The sequence below is a fragment of the Giraffa tippelskirchi genome, chromosome 11, assembly GCF_054371585.1.
Source record: "Giraffa tippelskirchi isolate mGirTip1 chromosome 11, T2T-mGirTip1v1.2.pri, whole genome shotgun sequence".
Classification (NCBI taxonomy): domain Eukaryota; kingdom Metazoa; phylum Chordata; class Mammalia; order Artiodactyla; family Giraffidae; genus Giraffa; species Giraffa tippelskirchi.
Genome location: NC_137285.1, coordinates 21,250,634 through 21,271,543, shown reverse-complemented (window position 1 = coordinate 21,271,543; position 20,910 = coordinate 21,250,634). Strand labels below are relative to the sequence as shown.

The window sequence follows — 20,910 nt, the reverse complement described above, 5'->3', positions numbered from 1 at the left end:
ACAGCCCTCTGAGTTGCTCCAGCCTGAGCTTCCTTTTGGGGCTCTGCTGATCTGATGTTGGGGGTAGTAGGAGGGAGAAATCATGATTCAGTTACGGGCACATGATAGCTGCTCAGTACATTTTTGAGCAGGATGACAGGTTCTGGCTGTGTGAGTAAGTTGACAAGTTTAAGGTAACTGACATGATTCTTGTCAAAGCAAACTGTAAACTTGTAAACAAATGAAAGTTATTACAAATTGAGTCACATGCTTATCAACTATTTTTGAATAGGTATAGTGGAAATCCCAAAGCAATATTGGGATATTGTTGCTGTGGTGGCTTCCCACTCTTCAGGGATCTAGAATTCTACTACTCTGCTCTCCCCACCTTAGAATGTGGTTTCCATACTCAAGATTACTGCATGGTCAAGAGGCTGCTGGGGCACCAGCTATCACACTCACTTTCCAGGTAGCAGCAGGAAGGAAGAAGTGGTAGGGGATTTAGGGGCAGTCAGGGGAGTTGAGGACAAAGCAACATGTCCTGGCTGTTTCCCTCTTTGGGAGGGAGAAAACCAATTTCCACTTGCTTTCCATTAGCCAGAACTAGACCTGTGGCCACACTTAGCTGCAAGGGAAGCTGGTAAGTGTTAACTTTTAGCTAGTATGTTGATGCCCTGAGTAAGGTTTGGGTTTTGATATGAAGGAGAAAGGGGAGAATGGACTCTGGGTAGTAACTAGAAGTCTATGATACACTTTGTTATAATTATTATGTTAGTATTCTTTTGGGTGAGCATTTATTAATAATAATAACAGTAATAATGAAAATAAAGGCTAGCATTTGGAGATGTTAATATTTCTTAGGCACTGTCCTCAACAGTTTTTACACATTAGGTCTTTTAACACTCCCAGTGTCTCTTTGTAGTGGTGTCTGTTATTGTCTCTTTATACTGGCTGAAGTTTGGGCTCTTTTTTTTTTTTTTTTAAAGTTTGGGCTCTTGAAGCTCTGAATGGACAAGTGACAGGGCACGCAGATATTAGGAAGCTAGAGCAGGCTTTGACCTTAGCCCCTGTTGGCTTACCCAGTCAGTAATCAGTGTAGCTATTCAGCCAGTAAACAACCCCTATTGAGTTCCTCACGGGTGCTGTACCTTACATTATACGGCGTCCTCAAAGGTAAAAGGGTGCTTTCTAAATTTTACCCAGCGGTCACTCATTTTTTTGTGTGTGCTTTGCACAGTTTTGCTTTGAATTAGAAATCTTTTTTTAAGAAATTCCCTCAGGGTGCCAAAGCCTGGACTTTTTGTCTGGAAAGAACTTGATAAACATTAAGTCCTCTTTGCCTGTATGTTTCAGGATAGGCCAGGTTAAACAGCCCCCAGATCTCCATGGCTTAGAACAGCAAAGGTTTATTTCTTACTTGTATGCCAGGTCTAGTATGGGTGACCAGGACTCCTCTGCTCTTTGTGGTCACTCAGGGATCCAGGCTGAGGGAGGCTTCTGCTGGATACATGCTTCTCCGGTCTCGACAGCAATGATAGAAAGCACAGTGAAATTTGCATGCACCACCTCTTAAAGCTCCGGAAGTGACATTATCACTTCTTTCCTTTTTCATTGATTGTTTTCACTGATTAAGAGGTCCTGTGGCCATGCTTTCTTTTAATTTGGGGAATGGGATGGGGTGACCCTACCATTCACCTGGGAGGAGAACCAGGCTCCTCATGCCAGTGCGGGAGGACGTTTTCTACGACGGATATGGTCTTCAGAGGAGTGTCCCTCCTAGAAAGCCCTCAAGTCCTCCTTCTCTTGACTCCCCCAGTGCTGGACTTGCAGCAGTGAACAAGACAGTGAGGCCTCTGTTCTCTGGGTGAAGCGGGAGCAGCCTGTGGGTGGGCCTGCGTACTGACTCCCCATATCCTTTACCTCCATCCTGGGGCTTAAAGATGTCATCCTCTGCTGTTGTCTGCAGCTCAACAACTCCGATTCTGGCCTCTTCACCGTGTTCACAGGGGTCAAAGACTTCAGCAGGATCCACCTCGTGGACAAGTGGAATGGAGTCAGCAAGGTGAGGGCAAGAGGCGACGGCCATCCTATGCAGGGAGTGGGTGAGGGTGGCAAGGGCTGGGATCCACCGCCCAGTGCACCTTCTTCCTCTTAAAACAGAAGATTGGGACTGACGTGTAGACAGATAACCAACGAGGATCTCCTGTGTAGCACAAGGAGTGCTGCTCAATATTCCATAATAACCTAAATGGGAAAAGAATTTGAAAAAGAATAGATACACGTGTATGTAAAATGGAATCACTTTGCTGTACACCTGAAACTAACACAACATTATAAATCAACTATGCTTCAATTAAGGAAACAAAACAGAGGAGGGGATTGCATCTGTAGGGGAGATGCTCTTAAGTCCTGGACCTTACCTATGTTTAAGGCTCAACTAGGACTTTCTAGGTGGCTTAGTGGTAAACAAGCCACTCCAGATCCCTGGAGGAGGAAATGGTAACACGCTCCAGTACTCTTTCTTGTCTGAAAAATCCCATGGACAAAGGAGCCTAGCGTGCTGCAGTCCATGAGGTTGCAAAGAGTCAGACATGACTAAACAAGCAAGCAAACCCTCAACTAGGACTTTCCTGGTGGCCCGGTGGTTAAGACTCTCCCCTTCCACTGCAGCAGGCGGTGGGTTCGATCCCTCATGGTTGAAGTTCTGTCCACGTGCAGCAAGGCGCAGCCAAAATGAAACAAAAGGAAAACTAGTTCTTGGTTCCCAGTGGGTGGTTGGGGCATATGATTTATTTAGCACCTAATGTATGCTAGGAACCACATTGTTTCCTCCCTTTGGTGCTTCACTTACAAGAATGCTTCAAAAATATTACACTGAAGATATAGCCATCCGTTGCACTAAAAGATTGTTGAGTAAAAAAATAAAATTGCGCTAGGAACACAGGAAGACATTCACATTAAAAAATAAAATAATAGAGACAGATATAAAGTGTACTTTGTACGTCTTCACACGCCCAGCCCCATTCCCACCTGAGATACAGAGGAAACCCACAGTTATCAGTATTGGGTATATTCTTCCTGTGTATTTTTATCCATTTGAGGTGCGATTTTTTTTTCTTCTAGGAGCAGAATAAAATCATACTATGTGCATTGTTTTGCAACTTGCTTTTTTCACCTGAGCGGCCTTTCGTCATTTCTCATGAAAATGATTATGTAGCGGTGGTTCCCACACCTTCCAAACGCTCATCAGGGTGATGATTGCAGAGACTGGAGGGCTGGGGACAGATTATCCCCCATCAGGGCCCGGACTGGCAGGATTACCGTTGCAACCAGTAATGACCATTCTGAATGGACACTGTTGAAATTCTCTTTGGCTTGCTTTCTCAAGATAAAAATGTACAAGGACTTCCCTGGTGGTCCAGTGGTTAGGACCCTGTGCTTTCACTATAGGGGGCCCGGGTTCAGTCTCTGGTTGGGGAATTAAGATCCCACATGCAGCGTGGTGTGGCCAAAATATGTGTGTGTGTGTATATATATGTTGTTGTTGTTTGGTCTCTAAGTCATGTCCAATTCTTTTGCGACCCCATGGACTGTACCCACCAGGCTCCTCCGTCCATTGGATTTCCCAGGCAAGAATACCTGAGTGGGTTGTCCATTCCTTCTCCAGAGGATCTTCTCGACCAAGGGATCAAACCCGTGTCTCCTGCATTGGCAGGTGGATTCCTTACCACTGAGCCACAGGGAGGCCCAATATGATGTACAAATATATATATATAACGCACACCCCCACACACACACGCACATATGAACATATGCTTAAAAACCTACTAGGACAGATGAGTAGAAAGTGAGAAGTCTGTTTTTTTCTGTCTGAGTGTCACTCTCCAGAAGCAACTACTGTTTTGCAGTCTCCTGGTAGCAACCATTATGATTTTAAATATTTTACTTACGGGGCTACCTTCTAACTTGATCTGTTTTGATGACGTGCCTGCCGACTTCCTGTCTGGGAGGCGATGATGTCTGTCTCCCCGCTCACTGTGCTTCTTGGAGGTGTGAGCAACAGGTCCATTTTACAGATGAAGTTACTGAGTCCCCAGCAAAGCTGTACATTCAGGGATCCGCAGTTAGGGAATGGGGAGCTCCATTGACAGTCTCTCTGGCTGACTGTCTACACAGCCTGATCTCCTTGCACCAGGACGTCTGTCCAGGAGGACTGGCTTCTCTCTCAACTGGGTGGTGACTTCACACGGCGTGTGAAGTCAGAGCTCCAAGTCACCTGGGCAGTGTCCAAGTCTTTATGAGTCCTTGCTTGACTAAGAGGCCGTGTTTAAATGCTTCGGCACAGGTCAACTTCTGGCATTCCGATCAGTGCAACATGATTAACGGAACTTCCGGGCAGATGTGGCCACCATTTATGACTCCCGAATCCTCGCTGGAATTCTACAGCCCCGAAGCCTGCCGGTAATCGCCCTGATGTGTGACATTGTGGGCCTCCTGGGAAGTCTGCTTTGTGGATGCTCAGAGCCGAACCAAGTGTCTTGTGGCGTGTGCTTGGAAAGCGCCTGGCTCTTCTGCATGTCCACTGGCCCCTGGCGCCATCTTGAATTCTCTTTGGCTGCACCATGAAGAGCCGAACTCCAGCTGCTGGTGTTTTTGCAAGGCCTGGGGAGGCTGCTGGCGGTTGTTGGGGCTTGGTGGTGGTGATGGACAGGAAATGGGCAAGATGGCAAGGGGCTGTGGAATAAGGCAATGATGGGCTCCCTGTGCCAACTGCCCTGTTTCCAGTTGGGTGCTGAGAAGCCTGGATGCCTCTCTTGGAGCCCCTCCACTTTCCAGAGTACAGCCTCGGCAGTCAGCTTGGGGCTAAACAATTCCACTGGCCCTGGCAGAGGGGCAAGAAGAGACAGCGGCTCCTAGAGCCCTTCTCTGGGTGTTTCCCTGTCCTCGGCTCCTCTGTTGAGGCCACTCTGGAAAAATCCTTTGCTTGGGATTTCACTGATGTGAATTCAAGAGACTCACCTGCCACCCTAGCAGATCTTGACACAGCCCTGTCTGCACGAGGCGCTGGGGTCCCGGCAGAGACAGGATGGCCAGGTCCTTGTTCCCTGGGGGTTGTGTCCTGGCGGGGGACTCAGGCCCATGGACCCGCAGGGGAGGGTCAGAGAGTGGAGGTGTTTTTGTTCTGTGTGTGTTCACTTCCTGAAATTAGAAAATTCAACTTATAGAAGCACTCCCAGAAAGTGCAGTTTTCTGTGCATTTGTTGTTTAAAACGTTGCTAAGTTTTGTTTGACTCTTTTGCGACCCCATGGACTGTAGCCCGCCAGGCTCCTCTGTCCATGGGATTCTCCAGGCAAGAATACTGAAGTGGGTTGCCGTTTCCTTCTCTAGGGGATCTTCCCGACCCAGGGATTGAACCCTCGTCTCCTGCATTTACTGCTTGGCAGGTGGATTCTTTACCGCGGAGCCATGAGGGAAGCCGTTTCTCTGCTTTCCCTACTCCAGTTTCCCTGATTGTTTCTTTTGCCCCATCAGCTTTATCCCCCCTCCTCACTTCTCTCTCTCCCTCTCTCACTCTTTCCCTCCCTCTCTTCTCTCTCTCTCTCTGTGTATATTTTTCCTGGACCCTTTGAGAGTATGTTGGACACCTAAATACTTCAGTGGGTGTTTTCTAAAAACAAGGGCATTTCCTTGTGTAACCACATCACACCACCAAAATGAGAAAATTTAGCATTGACCTGATACTATTGTCTAGGGTGGTACTCTCCAATAAAAATATAATACAAGTCCCATCCACAATTTTAAATTTTCTAGTGGCTGCATTAAAGAAAAATCAGTTAAAGTCATTTTAATGATGTTTTATTGGAGCCAGGAGATCCGAAATGGTATCATTTCACAGTGGGTAAACAAATGTAAAATACTAAAGATGGACTTGCCTGGGGGTCCAGTGGTTGAGACTCCACACTTCCACTGCAGGGACCACGGGTTCTGTCCCTGGTCAGGGAAGTTCCACATACTGTGCAGTGTGGCAAAAAACAAAAAAAAAAAAGGAAAAAAATATTGAAGAGCTGTTTTCCATTGTTTTGGGGTATCAAGCCATAGAAATCTGGAGTGTATTTGACACAGCCACATCCTAACTTGGATTGGCCCCATTTCAAGGGCTCTAAGGCCACACATGCTGAGTGGCCCCCATGGATAGCACAGGTGGGGTGGTTCTAATCCACAGACCATGTTCAAGTTTAGAAGCACCTTTGAGAAATATGGCAGAGTGAACAGTAAGGGTGAGTGGGGGTGGGTTATGGTGCTGTTCCCTGGGGAGGTGACAGTCAAAACGGGACCTGAGTGAAGAACTGAAGTCTGATGTGGGAATAAGAGGGAGGAACATTCCAGGCACTTGGAGCAGCAGGTACAAAGGCCCTGTGGCAGGAGGGAGCATGTTGGAGGAATAGCCAGGAGGCCCATGGGGTGCGGTACACGGTGTTGTTGGGTTATTGTTCAGTCGCTAAAGTCGTGTCCAACTCTTTGCGACCCCACGGACTGCAGCATGCCAGGTTCCTCTGTCCTCCGCTATCTCCCGGAGTTTGTTCACATTCACGTCCATTGAATCGGTGATGCTGTCTAACCATCTCATCCAGTGCTGCCACCTTCTCCTTTTGCTTTCAATCTCTTTCCCAGCATCAGGGTCTTTTCCAGTGAGTCAGCTCTTTGCATCAGGTGGCTGAAGTATTGGAGCTTCAGCTTCAGCATCAGTCCTTCCAGTGAATACTCAGGGTGGAATTCCTTTAGGATTGACTGGTTTGATCTCCTTGCAGTCCAAGGGACTCTCAAGAGTCTTCTCCAGTTAGCAGGGGCTGAATCCTATAGAAGCTTGTGGCCGTGGTGATGACATTGGGTTTTATTCTAGATTAAATTGGAAGCAGTTGCAGTCTTACATGGGGTTGTGATATATTTTGTCCTTGTTTTAAAGATTGTGGGGAATGGATTGGTGTAGGTGGTGGAGGCAGGGAGACACATAAAGAGGTTGTTGTAATTTGCCAGGGAGAGATGGTACAAACTGGGACACGGAGGGGTGGCCGTGCCCGTGGGGAGTGAGTTTACTCAGGCCACCCAGTTCCGGCCACCACCTTCTGGGGTGTCATCCTACATCATCTGTCCCTGCAGGTCCATGAAGCTCATCTACAAGGAGCAGGGGGTGTTTGGAGGCATCCCCACCTTTCGCTTCGTGGCTCCCAACACCTTATTTGCCAACGGGTCCGTCTACCCGCCCAACGAGGGCTTCTGCCCGTGCCGGGAGTCCGGAATCCAAAACGTCAGCACCTGCAGGTTCAGTATGTGTCATCCCTGATGGGAGGGTGGGAGGGTGTGGCCCGTGATGAGGGGTTTATCTGTCTCTTTAATTCATGGCCTCTGTACCCTCGATAATTCCATTAGTCCAGAGATAATGAGGGCGGCAGGAAGATAACTTGAAAAAAAAAATATGCCGTGTGTATCTGTTGCTGTCGTAATAAATTCCCACAAACTTGGTGGCCTGGAATAGCACAGGTTTATGATCTTAAGCACTCCTGTGGTTCAGAAGTCCGACAGAGGCCTCCCCAGGCTAAGAGCCAGGTGTCAGCAGGTTGCGTTCCTTTCTGGCGGCTCTGTTTCCTTGCCTTTTCCAGCTTCTAGTTTTTGTTGTTCAGTCGCTCAGTCGTGTCCACCTCTTTGCGACCTCATGGACTGCAGCACTCCAGGCTCCTCTGTCCTTCACTGTCTCCCGGAGTTTTCTCCAATTCATGTCCATTGAGTCGGTGATGGTATCTAACCATCTCATCCTCTGCCACCCCCTTCTCCTCCTGCCCTCAATCTTTCCCAGCATCAGGGTATATTTTCCAGTGAGTCAGCTCTTCACATCAGGTGGCCAAAAATATTGGAGCTTCAGCTTCAGCATCAGTCCTTCCAATGAATATTCAGGACTGATTTCCTTCATTATTGACTAATTTGATCTCCTTGCATTCCAAGGGACTCTCAAGAGTCTTCTCCAGCACCACAGTTCCAAAGCATCAATTCTTCGGCACTCAGCCTTCTTTATGGTCCAACTCTCACATCCGTACATGACTACTGGAAAAACCATAGCTTTGACTAGATGGACCTTTGTCGGCAAAGTGATGTCTCTGCTTTTTAATACCTTGTCTAGGTTTGTCATAGCTTTCCTTCCAAGGGGCAAGCATCTTTTAATTTCAAGGCTGCAGTCACCATCCGCAGTGACTTGGAGCCCCAGAAAAGAAAATCTGTCACTGCTTCCAGCTTCCAGAGATCCCTAGAATTCCTTGCTCAGGGTTCCCGTCCTACGTTTTCAAAACCAGCAACATCACAGCTCTCTGATCCCACTCCTGTGGTCACATCTCTTCTTCTGATGCTTTTGTGCTTCCCTTTTCTAGTTTTAAGGGCCCTGGAGACTGTATCTGGCCCACCTGTATAATCTAGGCCACATTCCTATTTTAAGCTGATTAGCAGCCCTTATCCCTCCTGTAGCCTAATTCCCTTTGTAACCTTTGTAATCCACAGGTCCCAGGGGTTAGGAACCGGACATCTTTGGGAAGGGCATCATTCTGCCTCCCCAGCCATGATAGGTAGCTTGAAAATGAGGCATCGCAGGGAGGACCTTTCCCCTTATCTGGGGAGGAATGGAAGCTGGCAACAGCCTCAGTTCCATGAAATCTTGTTCAGCGTGGGACTTCCCTGGCTGTCCAGTGGTTAAGGCTCTGTGCTTCTGCTGCAGGGGGCTCAGGTTTGATCCTTGATCAGGGAACTAAGATTCAGCATGCCTGTCGCATGGCATGGCCAAAAAACCAAAAAAAAAAAAAAAAGAATCTTGTTCAGTGGTGTGCAGTTATGGGCTTGGGTGTGGTCACTGGCGTTGCCACATTGTCCTCTATCGTCGTCAGTGTTGTCTGGTCGTGTGCCACCTCACGTGCTTACTGTGGAGACTTGTGTGTCAGCACAGTTTCCCTCTCCTAACTCTCATCCTGGTCACTGGCAAGCCCGGCCTTCAAATGAATTCCTGAGTCCTTCCTCTCTTCCTGCCGCCTCATGGTCCAGGGCCCTTCAGTTGGCCTTCCTCTTGTATTGTGGCTACCCTGTGTGCTACCCATTTCTCAGACTTCCCAGTGTGTTCCCCTTATGTGGCTACTGAAATTGAAATCGGTGACTTCCCTGGTGGTCCAGTGGTTAAGGCTTCCGCTCCAAGGGACATGGGTTCGATCCCTGGTCGGGGAACTAAGATCCTGCATATGGCATGACATGGCCAGGAAAAAAAAAAATCAATAAATTGAAATTGGTTTGAATGAAATCAAATTTAAAAAGCAGTGCCTTATTGCACTGGCCATATTTCAGATGGTCCCCACCCACATGTGCCGAGTCGAATGACTGTCTCCTGGGATGGACAGTGCAGAAAGAGAACGTTTTCATTATCGTAGAAAGTTCTATTGGACACGGTTCCAGCCAGCAGCCCAGGGGGCCTTTCCGAGACTCCGATTGGCACCCAGCCGTTTGCTTTAAATGTCTAACCCATGCGTGTAGAGTGAAGTCCTTACAGAGGCCCTAGTGTTGTTGGGATGTGGCCTCTGCCGGTCTCTCTAATGTCATTTCTTCCCGTACTTTCCCCTTAACTCTTCTTCAGCCCCACTGCCTTTGCCCTCTTTCTAGGCTATATCTAGTTTGGTCCTGCCTCAGGGCTTTTGTATCAGCTGTTCCCCAGGCTGCTGTAGATCTCTGTGGATCTTGCCCTCACCCCATCCTGGTATCTTCCAATGCCACCTCTTCCAGCAGGCCCACTCTGATTTCCCACTCTAAAGTTGCTCTCCCCACCCCACCTCCTAGCTACTCTCTGTCTTTTCACCCTTTATTGTCTTCCTGGTGCTCATCACCCCCTGATATCACTGGAAGTGTCTCCACTGGACTATAAACACTGTAGGCAGGTCTGTGTCCTCAGCTTCTAGTATTGCACTCGGTATGTAGTGGGGGCTCATGCAGTGTGTAAACATGGATGTGTGGGTATATCCTACTTAGGGAATTGAGGCTCAAGGCTGGGGTGTGACTGAGCTCACACAGCTGGTAGGACAAAAAGCCATTCCTCATCTTTCTAGGTCTTGTCTTTTGGGGCCTGTTTGATTAGAGCCACGTTGTCAGCTGGAGATGGGGATTTGGGAGGAGTTGTTTGCAGGAGGGTTGGGAGGAGGGACTGTCAGCAGATTGGGTGGTTTCCGCAAGTTCAGGCAGAATGAGGTACTTCATGGGCAACGTGTTTGAAGCTGGGACCTGGAAATGCCCATCTCTGCCATGGCCTTTTCTGGCCCTCCTGACCTTTTCCTCCGTTTGCTTCTTTCTTCACTGGTGTCTATAGGAATTTCTGCTTGTAGGTGAGCTGACAGTGCAGAGACATGGTAGGCTGTGTGCTACACAGTTGCCATAGCAAATGGCAGATGCTATACCAGCCTGATTAGGCCGAAAAGGGCACTTCTTGGTTTATCTTTGTATTAGGCATGGCTCCAGAGCTCAGCTGTGGTCCGAAGCTGCCTTTTGCCATGGGCCAGCACGATTTTCTTCTGGACTGGTTTCATTGCCAGGCAGGCTTTCGGCTCCAGGGTCCAGGCTCACCTTCTCTCGGCAGAAAGGGGGCCACTGGGTCCTCTGTATTCCAGCAAAAGTCCCAGAGTTTGCTCTGATTGGGCTGGCTTATATCACATGACCGTCTGTGAACCAATCAGTGGCCAAGGGTGGGCTATGCAGATTGGCCAGGCTGTATCACATGCTCAGCCCCTGGTTCCAGTGAGTGGAGCCAGCACCCACATGGCAAGAGGCTGAAAGTAGGGAAGGGGCTTAATTGAAACATAGGTTCCAGGAGATAGTGTGTACTGGGCAGGCAGAAACAACATATCCATCCACTGCCAAGGGCTAGACATGAAAATTACACTGCCTCATCTTAGTACATGTGCCAAAAGAACTTCAGAAGTGCAAGGGAATTATGTATGCATTATGTAAATACAATTTTTTCTTTTATGTTGAAATAGACATATATACAAGAAAGATACCCAACTGATACATGCACTTTGAAAGTCTACAAAGGGATGCAGAAAGAGAGCAGGAGTGATCCTCTCAGTCAGTGGCCTCACTTCCAGCACCACGGCTTTGCCTGCGTTTGGTCTTTATGTAAATGGAGTCATAAAGCATGTATTTCTTTTTCTCTATTTCTGGCTTCTTTCACCCATTTTCAAATTCGTGAGGTCCGGCCCCCTTGTTGTGAATGCTCTTTTCATTGCTGTATAGTATTTCAGTGGGACTGCACTTCCATTTCCTTACCTCTTTTACTGTTCATGGGCATCCAATAAGGTTCTACTCATTGACCATTACCCTAGTATTGCTAGGAACGTTCTCATACATGTCTTTGGGTGCACTTGTGTGTATTTCTGTGCTATTTTATCTGAAGATAAGAAATACCCACTCATTTCCCTTTCTGGGCCTTGAAGAGTTCTTGGACTCAGAGAACTGTCTCTCCTCCAACCTCCATGCTATGTAAGGTCCTGAGACTTGCTCACTGGAGCCCCTTAATTGTAATCCATGGTGATCCTGGGCAATTAGGTCTGGTTAGATGTGTCATAAAGCTATAAATTAATTACCACTTATTACCTGGGCGTTGTCTCTCTCAGTCTGTTTGGAAATAAAATAGAAAAAACACATACATGCATACATGCTATTAAAAAACCAAGCAAGCTGAAGCAAGAGCAGGTGATGGCAAATTGGTCTAGCCCATCTCAGTCACCCCCCAGCCTTGCAGGCGTGATGGAGCTTGTTTGAGCCTTGTTTGAGCCTTCTAGAGCCTGGCCTAGTGACTGCTTCCCTTACTGAGGGGGAAGGGTTCCTCGTGTGTTTGCTCTGTTGATTTCCTCTCACAGTAGAGATGGGAGAATGGGAAACAAGGTTTTTCAAATTGTGAAATGTTGTCCTTGGTGGTGCCCAAGACCTCAAAGGTCCAAGGAGGCAGCTTTAAGTAAAATTGACTAACATGGTGTGAGGGGGGCTTCCAGGGTGGCTCAACTGGTAAAGAACCCACCTGCCAACACAGGAGATGCAAGAGAGGATGGTTTGGTCCTTGGCTTGGGAAGATCCCCTGGAGGAGGAAATGGCAACCTGTTCCAGTATTCTTGCCTGGAAAATCCCATGGACAGAGGAGCCTGGTGGGCTGCAGTCCATGGGGTCACAAAGAGTCGGACACAACTGAGTGTGTGTGTGCGTGCACGCGCACGCACGTACACATACACGGTGAGAGAGGGCTTCTGTTTTCCGTTCTTTTTGTCCTCCTGATTATCTCCAGGAGAAAGCGTTGGTGCTAAGACGGCTTGAGTGCCTTTCTAACATTCATCTGTCCTTTTTGACAGAGAAAGAGCATGTCTCAGGGTGCCAGCCTCATGTGGTCCCAGCCTCGTGTGGGTAACAGTCTCTAGATAGAATCTACAGCATTCATTTGTTTACATTGTATTTATTTCTGTATTTATTTTCTAATTCCGGCAAGTGTTTACCAGTTATGCCTCAGATAGCAAGCTTCTTTAAAATATAGCTGTTGAAATAAAGCAATAGCAGCTGCTTCAAAGAAGCACATTATGTAACAGTGCAGGGGGTGTCCGGATATGGCAACACATCAGAGAGATACTGGGAAGAATAAATTAAAGTTGAGAAACTTGAAGGCAATGAATGGAAAAGGACTCTGGGAAAAATGAAGTCAGACAGCAGTGAAATCCCAGCTTTTATTTCAAACCGGTGCTTGGCTTTGCTAAGAAAAGCAGAAAGAATCTAGACATTTGAGGTTGCCAGACACACATAAACCGGAATGTGGGTCACCTGGCTGGCAGTCGATGGGCTACTGGTTTTAGAGGAGGAGACCTTGTGAGTTTTGTTCTTTTTTCTTTTTGTATCAAGGTGAAGTTCATTTATATCCAGTTAACCATTTTAAAGTGCATGATTCAGTGACATTTAGTACATTCAAAATATTGTGCAGCCTCCACCGCAGTCTGGTTCCAGAGGATTCTCATCAGCCCCAGAGGAGCCCCTGTACCCCTTAGCACTCACTCCCCATCTTTCCCCGGCCCCTGTCACCGCCAGTCTGTGCTCTGTCTCTGCGATTTGCCCATTCTTGACCTTTGCCAGTTTCTGAGAGAGGCTTATTCTTTTCCTCCTTGACTCATTGTCCATCAGGCTTGTTGTATGTTGTCCTGAGCACGTGAGGATGCCCTGGTGTTTGCCTCGCTTGGTCGGTTGATGGAGAAGTTCGGCTTCGGGTATCTGGGTGTGAATTTCTCACTCAGAGGGACCCGAGTCAGTCTCTGTTCTCACACACTGACGTTCATCCCACAGACCAGCTGCTGGGAGAGAAGGAACAAAGCAGGTGTGTCTTCTCCCCTCCCGTGGACGTTAGGGAGACCTGAGGTGTGCACACCTGAACAACTCTGATCATTGCGTTGCCTGCAGAAGACAGTCCGGGCTGCTTGGCTTGGCAATCTGGAGGCCCTTCCTCTCACCCAAGTTCAAGTCTTTCTATCCTCAGTTCCCGTCATTCCCTCCAGGCACTGTCTGCTCCATACGCACTGTGCATTTTCTCACCTCCTTGCATTCGCCTCTGCCATCCCTTCACCTGGAATGCCATCCCCTGACCTTCTCTGCTGGAGTCTTTGAGCCAGCTTCTTCTCCTTGCTTTGATTTCTCCTCCTTTACCATTCTTATGGCACCAAGCTTGTCCCTTGCTGGGTGGGTTCCAGTTCCTGGTGCCTCTTGGGTGCTTGGTAAATAATTACACACTGAATGAATTCTGTCTAGTTACTGTTGTTTGCATCTTGTCGTCATCACGAGGTGGGTGCACTGCGGGCAGTGGCCGTGTTTTCATCGCCTGGGCATCCCTTCACCCAGCTCAGGGCATGACGTGAGCAGGTCTCTGGATGTGCACACGTGCTGCCTTTGTCTGACACCACCTCTCTGCCCCTTTGCTTTCCAGATGCACCCTTGTTTCTCTCCCATCCTCACTTCTACAACGCTGACCCAGTCCTGGCAGAGGCAGTGTCTGGCCTCCATCCTAACCCAGAAGAGCATTCCTTGTTCCTGGACATCCATCCGGTGAGCCCCTGCCTGTCAGCCTGTGGGTGGGGGTGGGGGGAATTTCTGTTTGGTGTACACTCAACTTTCTCCTCTCCCCGCCAGGCACCAGGCTGTTCCAGGGTGGGGGGGATGGGAAGCCTGGGTTTCTTTGGCATTGATAGCTTCTAGGCTGTCAAGTTATCAAAGTTTGCCCTGACTCCATAGTGCAAGGACTTTATTATCTCTTTATAAGGGAATTGTCTCTATAAAAGGATCATAACACAGTAAATTAATTAGGAATTATCAACCTGTAAATTAGCCAGAGGCAGCCCTCTGGCTGTGCCAGCGTACCATAAAGATCTTTAGGTACCGACAAGAGCCTGGAACGTCTTGCAGATAAACTGGGTTCTGGGGAATTTGTCCTGTGTAGTGTTTTGTTTACAAACAGGGACCAGGAGGATATCTGACCTGCACATGTGACCCTCCCATGGGCATGTCTTTACCCTGTTGCTTCTTCTCTTAGGGCCTCCATTCACTACAGATTTGCCCATTTGGACTTGGTGGCTTTATCGTTAATTAAAAAAATTCTTTGGGTTTCTGTTTCTGGAGTGGACATTCGTGGTCTCCCCCCGCAGGCCTTTTTGGAGGCTCTTCTTCTTGGTGTTTTCCCATGCTGTTTTCCTTGGTACTGCTCAGATTTTCTTAGCCACTGACTCAACCCATAGCCCCTAGCACTCCACCTTCTAGCTCTCTCTCTTCTTTTTTCACTAAAAGTCCAGACTGGGAATTCCCTGGCGGTCCAGTGGTTAGGACTCCTTGCTTTCACTGCCGAGGGCGTGTCTTCAATCCCTGGTTGGGGAACGAAGATCCCAAAAATTGTGTGGCTTTGCCAAATTAATAAAATAAAATAAATCTGGATTAGTGAAGTCAGCCATGACTGTACACACTTCACATTCATATTTCTAGAATGCTCATTATGCTCCAGACATAATCCTATTCATCCACATGCACCAACTCGTTTAATTTTCACAATAATTGGGGAGGTGAGCATTGCTATCCCCATTTTACAGATGGGTAAACTGCAGCCCAGAGAGGTTAAGTGCTCCAACTAGTAAATGGGGTTCTTGGCTCCATCAGGGAAAGAGCTGTTCTGTCTTGTTAATTGCTTGAATTCTAGCAGTTAGCACAGAAGTACTTGTATCTCAGTAGACATGGGTTTGATTTACTGAGATCCTAGTGGTTGAGAGTAAGTAAGGGACAAGGCTGACTTCCGACATAGGTCTTCTTTTTTAATTAAAATTTTACAAATTATTTCAAAATGTTTTTTCTTTAAATCTGAGCATCACTTGCATATGTCTGTTTTTAAAAAAATTAATATACTTTGTTTTTTGTTGTTTTGTTTTTTTGTTTGGCCACACCGTGAGGCAAGTGGGATCTTTGTTCCCTTGACCAGGGATCAGACCCTTGCTCCCGCAGAGGAAGTACAGAGTCTTAACCACTGAACCTCCAGGGAAGTCCCTGCTTTGTTTTTGCTTTGTTTTGTGTTTTAGATTAGTTTTAGGACTACAGATAAACTGAGCAGAAAATACAGCGTTCCTAGACCTTGTTTTCCCCTGGCACGAAGTTTGTTACAGTTGATGAATGAATGTGATTATTAACTGAAGTCAGTAGCTTACGTTACGCTTCAGGTTTATGGCTTTTGACAAATGCATGATGACCATTCAGTCTCCTAAGAATGGTTTCACTGCCTTCAGAATCCTGTGTGTTCTATCCATTTATCCCTCCACTACCTTCTACTTTTACTCCCATCCAACCCTTGGCAGCAGCTGATCTTTTCTATCTGCCTTTTCCAGAATGTCATATAGTTGGAACCATCGAGTATATAGCCTTTTAAAAAAATTGAAGTATAATTAATACCCCATATAATTTAAGTGACAAGTGTATATAATATGTGCTTGTGCTCCGTCTGACTCTTTGCGGCCCCGTGGACTGGAGTCTGCCAGGCTCCTCTGTCCATGCGATTTCACAGGCAAGAACACTGGAGTGGGTTCCCATTTCCTCCTCCAGGGGATCTTCCTGACCCAGGAATCAAACCTGGGTCTTCTGCATTGGCAGGCAGATTCTTTATCACTGAGTCTCCTGGGAAGCCCCAGTGTATAATACAGTGATTCACAATTTTTAAAGCTTATACTCCACTTACAGTTACTTAATTTGAAATACTGACTATATGAAAGGTCTTTTAATGCCCACTGCCTTCTGTCCTGTATTAATATACAGTTGATGAAGTGGGTATTAATGAGTTAAGTTGATCATAATTAATTAATACGATTCTATTACATGTTCTAGATTCAATTCAGTCTTTATTGTTAGACATGTTAAGTCTTTTCCATATTGTCTTAAACTTTTAACCAGTTTTTAAAAGGTTTTTATTAGGGACTTCCCTGGTGGTCCTTTGGTTAAGGCTCTGCACTCCCAATGCAAGCGACACAGGTTTGATCCATGGTCAGGGAACTAAGATCACGTGCCCTGTGGTATGGCCGAAAGAAAAAACCAAGGCTTTCATTAGAAAGCTAACGAGTGGTTTTCTACTTTCTTTTTTAGTTCATTCATTTCACTGCTTCTCTCTCTATTCCTTTCTTTCTCTCTGCTAACTTTTCTCTGTTCTCATGAGTGACTTTCATTTTAGCCTATGGGCTTTCTTTTTCTCCCCCACATTGAGAAAGAAACAGTTAAGTCTGGGAGGCTGGAGAGATGCAAAGAGTTGTTTTGCAGCAGTGCATCCGCAGATGCAGAAGTAGGCTTCTCCTAGTTCTCATTTCAGGCCAGAGGCAGACAGGGAGAGGAAGTTGCCTCGGATTTGTTGTAGATTTGGGGAGGATGAGCAGGGAGGTGGATCTGCTGATTTCTGATCTCATTAGCTTTGAAAACAGAATGCCTCCTGGAAGCGGCTTCTCTGTTGCCTGCTTTTCTGCTCCTGAAACCATGGGAGGGAAACCCCTGACAGATGTGGGCTCATGGGGCAAGTATCTGTTCTGTGGGGTTGGGGCGAGGGGGAGAGGCAGGGCTTTGCTCAAGAAGAGGTGGCCAGACAGCAGCTGGAGGGACAGCCAGGAAGGGAAGGAGACACATTTCCAGAGGAAGGAAGTGGCCTGAGTAGAGACCCCAGCGTGTAGAGTCTGGAGAGCAGGATGTGTCGGGGTCTCCAGGATCACCCTCAAATTGGAGCATTTGCTAGAAGAACTCCCAGGACCCAGTAGGTAGTCATACTCACTTCTGTGATGTGTCACAGTGAAGGACAGAAAGCACAGTCAGTAAAGTGGGAAGGCACATGGGGTGAAGTCTGCGGGAACCAGGCACAGGCTCCCAGAGCCTTCTCCTGGGGGATCACACAGGGCACACTTCCCTCCCCGTGTGAGGTGTCCTCAACCAGGGAGGCCCAGTCAAGACTCAGCTCCCAGGGTGTTTATTGTGGGCACCCTCTGCCTGGCACGGACTCCAGACTCCAGGAAGGAAAGCAGGTGTCAGCATAAACTAAACTGTTTTACAAACCCTCTAGGCCCAGGGAGCCCCTCTTATCTGTCAGGGAGAGGTTGGAGCCCCCTGAAATCAGGATCCCAGAGGCCAGACAGGGGCCACCATGCCAGGAGGGCAGCCTCAGGCCCACTGGATAAATGCTTTTTCACACACGGGGGAATCTCACTCACATCCTGCCAGGTTCTCAAGTTCAAACTTGCCCCGGTCATGGGAGCGTGGCCTTTGGCCAGTTCCTCTGTGCCCTGGGGCCCCAGAAGACCTCAGGATGTGGGGCTACGCTGGAAGATAATGCCTGTTCCCACTGGTGTCTGTGATAACGACGCAGTGTTTATGTCCCTGAGTGTGGCTGTCTTGCATCCCTGACTTTGCCCTTGCAGAAACCCTGTGAGGTGGGCAGAGCTGTCTCCACTTTTCAGATGAGAAAGAGTCTCAGCTGAGAAGCAGCAGTCTGTCCTCAAACCTAGTTTCCTTTCCACTCTCATTTCCTTTCTTTAAAAAAATTTATTTGGCTGCGTCGGGTCTTGGGTGCGTCATGTGGGATCCTTCATGGTACACAGATTCTCTAGTTGTGGCACAGGCTCAGTAGCTGTGGCACAAGGGTTCAGTTGCCCCGAGGCATGTGGGATCTTAATTCCTCCACCAGGGATCAAACCCGTGTCGCCTGCATTTCAAGGCAGATTCTTAACCACTGGACCACCAGGAAAGTCCCTCCAGTCTCATTTTCTGACACCATTCTGGAACCACCTTCTTGGTTTTTGGTCCTAGATGTGTGTCATTTCTGCTACTGACTTACTACTTAAAAAACAAGATCTCATTAAAAAAAAAAATCCTGCACAAAGGAAGCTTTCAAATTGGAAATTAAAAATTTCTCCAGGACTTCCCTGACAGTCCAGTGGTTAAGACTCTGCACTTCTAATACAGGCGGCACAGGTTTGATCCCTGGTCAGGGAACTAAGATCCCACAGGCTGCATGGGATACCCCCCCCCCAATTTTTTTCTCCAAATGGAGAGTTCACCGGCAGTCCAGTGGTTAGGACTCCACCCTCTTGCTGTGGTGGCCTGGGGTTCGATCTCTGGTCAGGGAGCTGTGCAGATTCTGCAAGCTGTGCAGTGGAGCAAAAAAAAAACCAAAGGAAAAAAATTTTCTCTAAGAAGGTTAACATAAAATTAAACACAAAGATAAAATATCACGAAACTCTCTGTAAAATATCATCAGCTGCCCTTGGCATGGGCTCTGTTGAAATGGAGACTCCACGGAACTGTATTTCAGAGGCACTAGGGACCAGGCAAGTTTCCCCAGTGGCTCAGTGGTAAAGAATCCTCCTGCCAATGCAGGAGACGCAGGTTCGATCCCTGGATTGGGAAGATTCCCCCAGAGAAGGAAATGGCACCCCACTCCGGTATTCTTGCCTGGAAAATCCCATGGACAGAGGAGCCTGGTGGGCTATAGTCCATGGGGTCACAGAGAGTCGGACACTACTGAATGAGTGAACAATAGAGACCAGGCATGCTTCCTGATTCAGACTTTGTCTTTCAGATGCTTGCAGGAGGGAATGGAAGGGGGTGGGTGATTGGAGAAAATAGTGACTTTATCAACATGCGAATCTATTTTATTTTACTTGGAGGCTGGAGGGAGGGGTAATGACTGAGAAATATCCTTCTGCACTCAGGAATGCATTGTACGAGTGGAAAGATGGAAAGGATTAGTTTTTTCCCATCCAGAGAGAGTCTGGTTCTCTGGAGGGGATCCCTCAACATTGTGGACATAAGAGCCATTTGGGGAATGTGTGTTTACCCATCAGGGGTTAGAGTGGGTAGGGGAGACCACAGCAGATGGGCACTTCACCTGGGACGTGTGCCTTCTTGAACGAGACCAGGGAGAGGGGGATTAGAAGGGGTTCCCAGGGGTTCAGGAAGGGCTAACCCCTCACTGTGCTTGTTGCCGCAGGTCACCGGAATCCCCATGAACTGCTCTGTGAAACTGCAGCTGAGCCTCTTCCTTAAGTCTGTGAAAGGCATCGGGTAAGTGGGGTCTGGGAGCCGGGGCTGCCTTGCGGTTGAGAGATCGGGGACTCGGGGAGACTCTGGCCTTGTCCTGGGGAGCTCAGAGTCTGGGGAGTGATGTGGGATTTGGTCCCTGCCCCTTGAACTCCTAAGGGGAATCTTAGCTCTGAGCTGAGTCCAGACCACATCCTGACACCCCTGCCCTTTTCTCTCTTTTGACGTTTGTCCCCCTTTTTAGCCAGAATGTTCCATCCAAGCTGTTTCTCCCTTGACAGAGCAGCAAAAATTAAATTGTGCCCAAATTGTTTGAAAATGGAAACTTGGCCAACAGCATTCTCAAGTAAGACTGTTCACCTGAGGGGAGGAAGGTTTTTTTGTTTTTTTAATTGGAGTGTAGTTGCCTTACAATGTTGTTTTGTTTCTGCTGTACAGCAAAGTGGATCAGCTATATGTACACGTTTATCCCCTCTTCTTTGGGTTTCCTGCCCATTCAGGTCACCACGGAGCACTGAGTAGAGTTCCCCGAGCTGTGGCAGTAGGCTCTCCTTAGTATCTATTTTATACACAGTATCAGTGGTGTATGTATGTCAGTCCCAATCTCTCAGTCCATTCCAGCTCCCTTCCTTCCTTGGCATCCATACGTTTGTTCTCTAATGTCTGTGTCTCTATTTCTGCTTTTCAAATAGATTCATCTGTACCTCTTTTTAGATTCCATATATACGTGTTAATATACAACATTTGTTTTTCTCTTTCTGACTGACTTCATTCTGTGTGACTGTCCTTAGGCCCATCCACATCTCTGCAAATGGCACAGTTTCATTCCTTTTTATGACCGAGTAATATTCCACCCCCCCACCCACCCCCCCCCCACACATCACATCTTTTTTACCCATTCCTCTGTTGATGGACACACACACACACACACACACACACACACACACACATCTTCTTTACCCATGCCTCTGTTGATGGACATTTGGGTTGCTTCTGTGTCTTGGCTGTTGTAAATAGTGCTGCAGTGAACACTGGGGTGCATGTACCTTTTTGAATTACGGTTTTCTCTGGGCATATGCCCGAGAGTAGGCTTGCTGGGTCATACTGGAGACAGGAGAAATTTTTTAAGTGCAGGTTTTCTTTTTCTTTTTTTCCTCCAGTAACAGCTTCATCAAGATTTAATTCACACAGTATAAAACTCACCCTTTAAGAATGTACAGTACAGTAGGATATTCACAGAGTTGGGCAGCATCACCACAATCGATTTTGAAACATTTCCATCAACCCACAAAAGAAAC

At 47.5% G+C, this 20,910-nt stretch overlaps 1 protein-coding gene across 6 annotated transcripts in view; it reads left to right on the top strand.

Moving 5' to 3' along the window:
- The window catches only part of SCARB1 (scavenger receptor class B member 1), a 94,183-nt gene that overhangs the window by 60,134 nt on the left and 13,139 nt on the right, over window positions 1–20,910 (top strand). For 4 of the 6 annotated variants that reach the window (XM_081540425.1, XM_081540427.1, XM_081540426.1 and 1 more), the window contains exons 5-9: window positions 1,946–2,041; window positions 4,325–4,440; window positions 7,139–7,305; window positions 14,001–14,119; window positions 19,563–19,636. In XM_081540425.1, coding sequence (XP_081396551.1) covers window positions 1,946–2,041; window positions 4,325–4,440; window positions 7,139–7,305; window positions 14,001–14,119; window positions 19,563–19,636 — 572 coding nt within the window. The remainder of the gene's footprint in view (window positions 1–1,945; window positions 2,042–4,324; window positions 4,441–7,138; window positions 7,306–14,000; window positions 14,120–19,562; window positions 19,637–20,910) is intronic. The other 2 variants (XM_081540428.1, XM_081540429.1) reach the window with 2 other exon arrangements.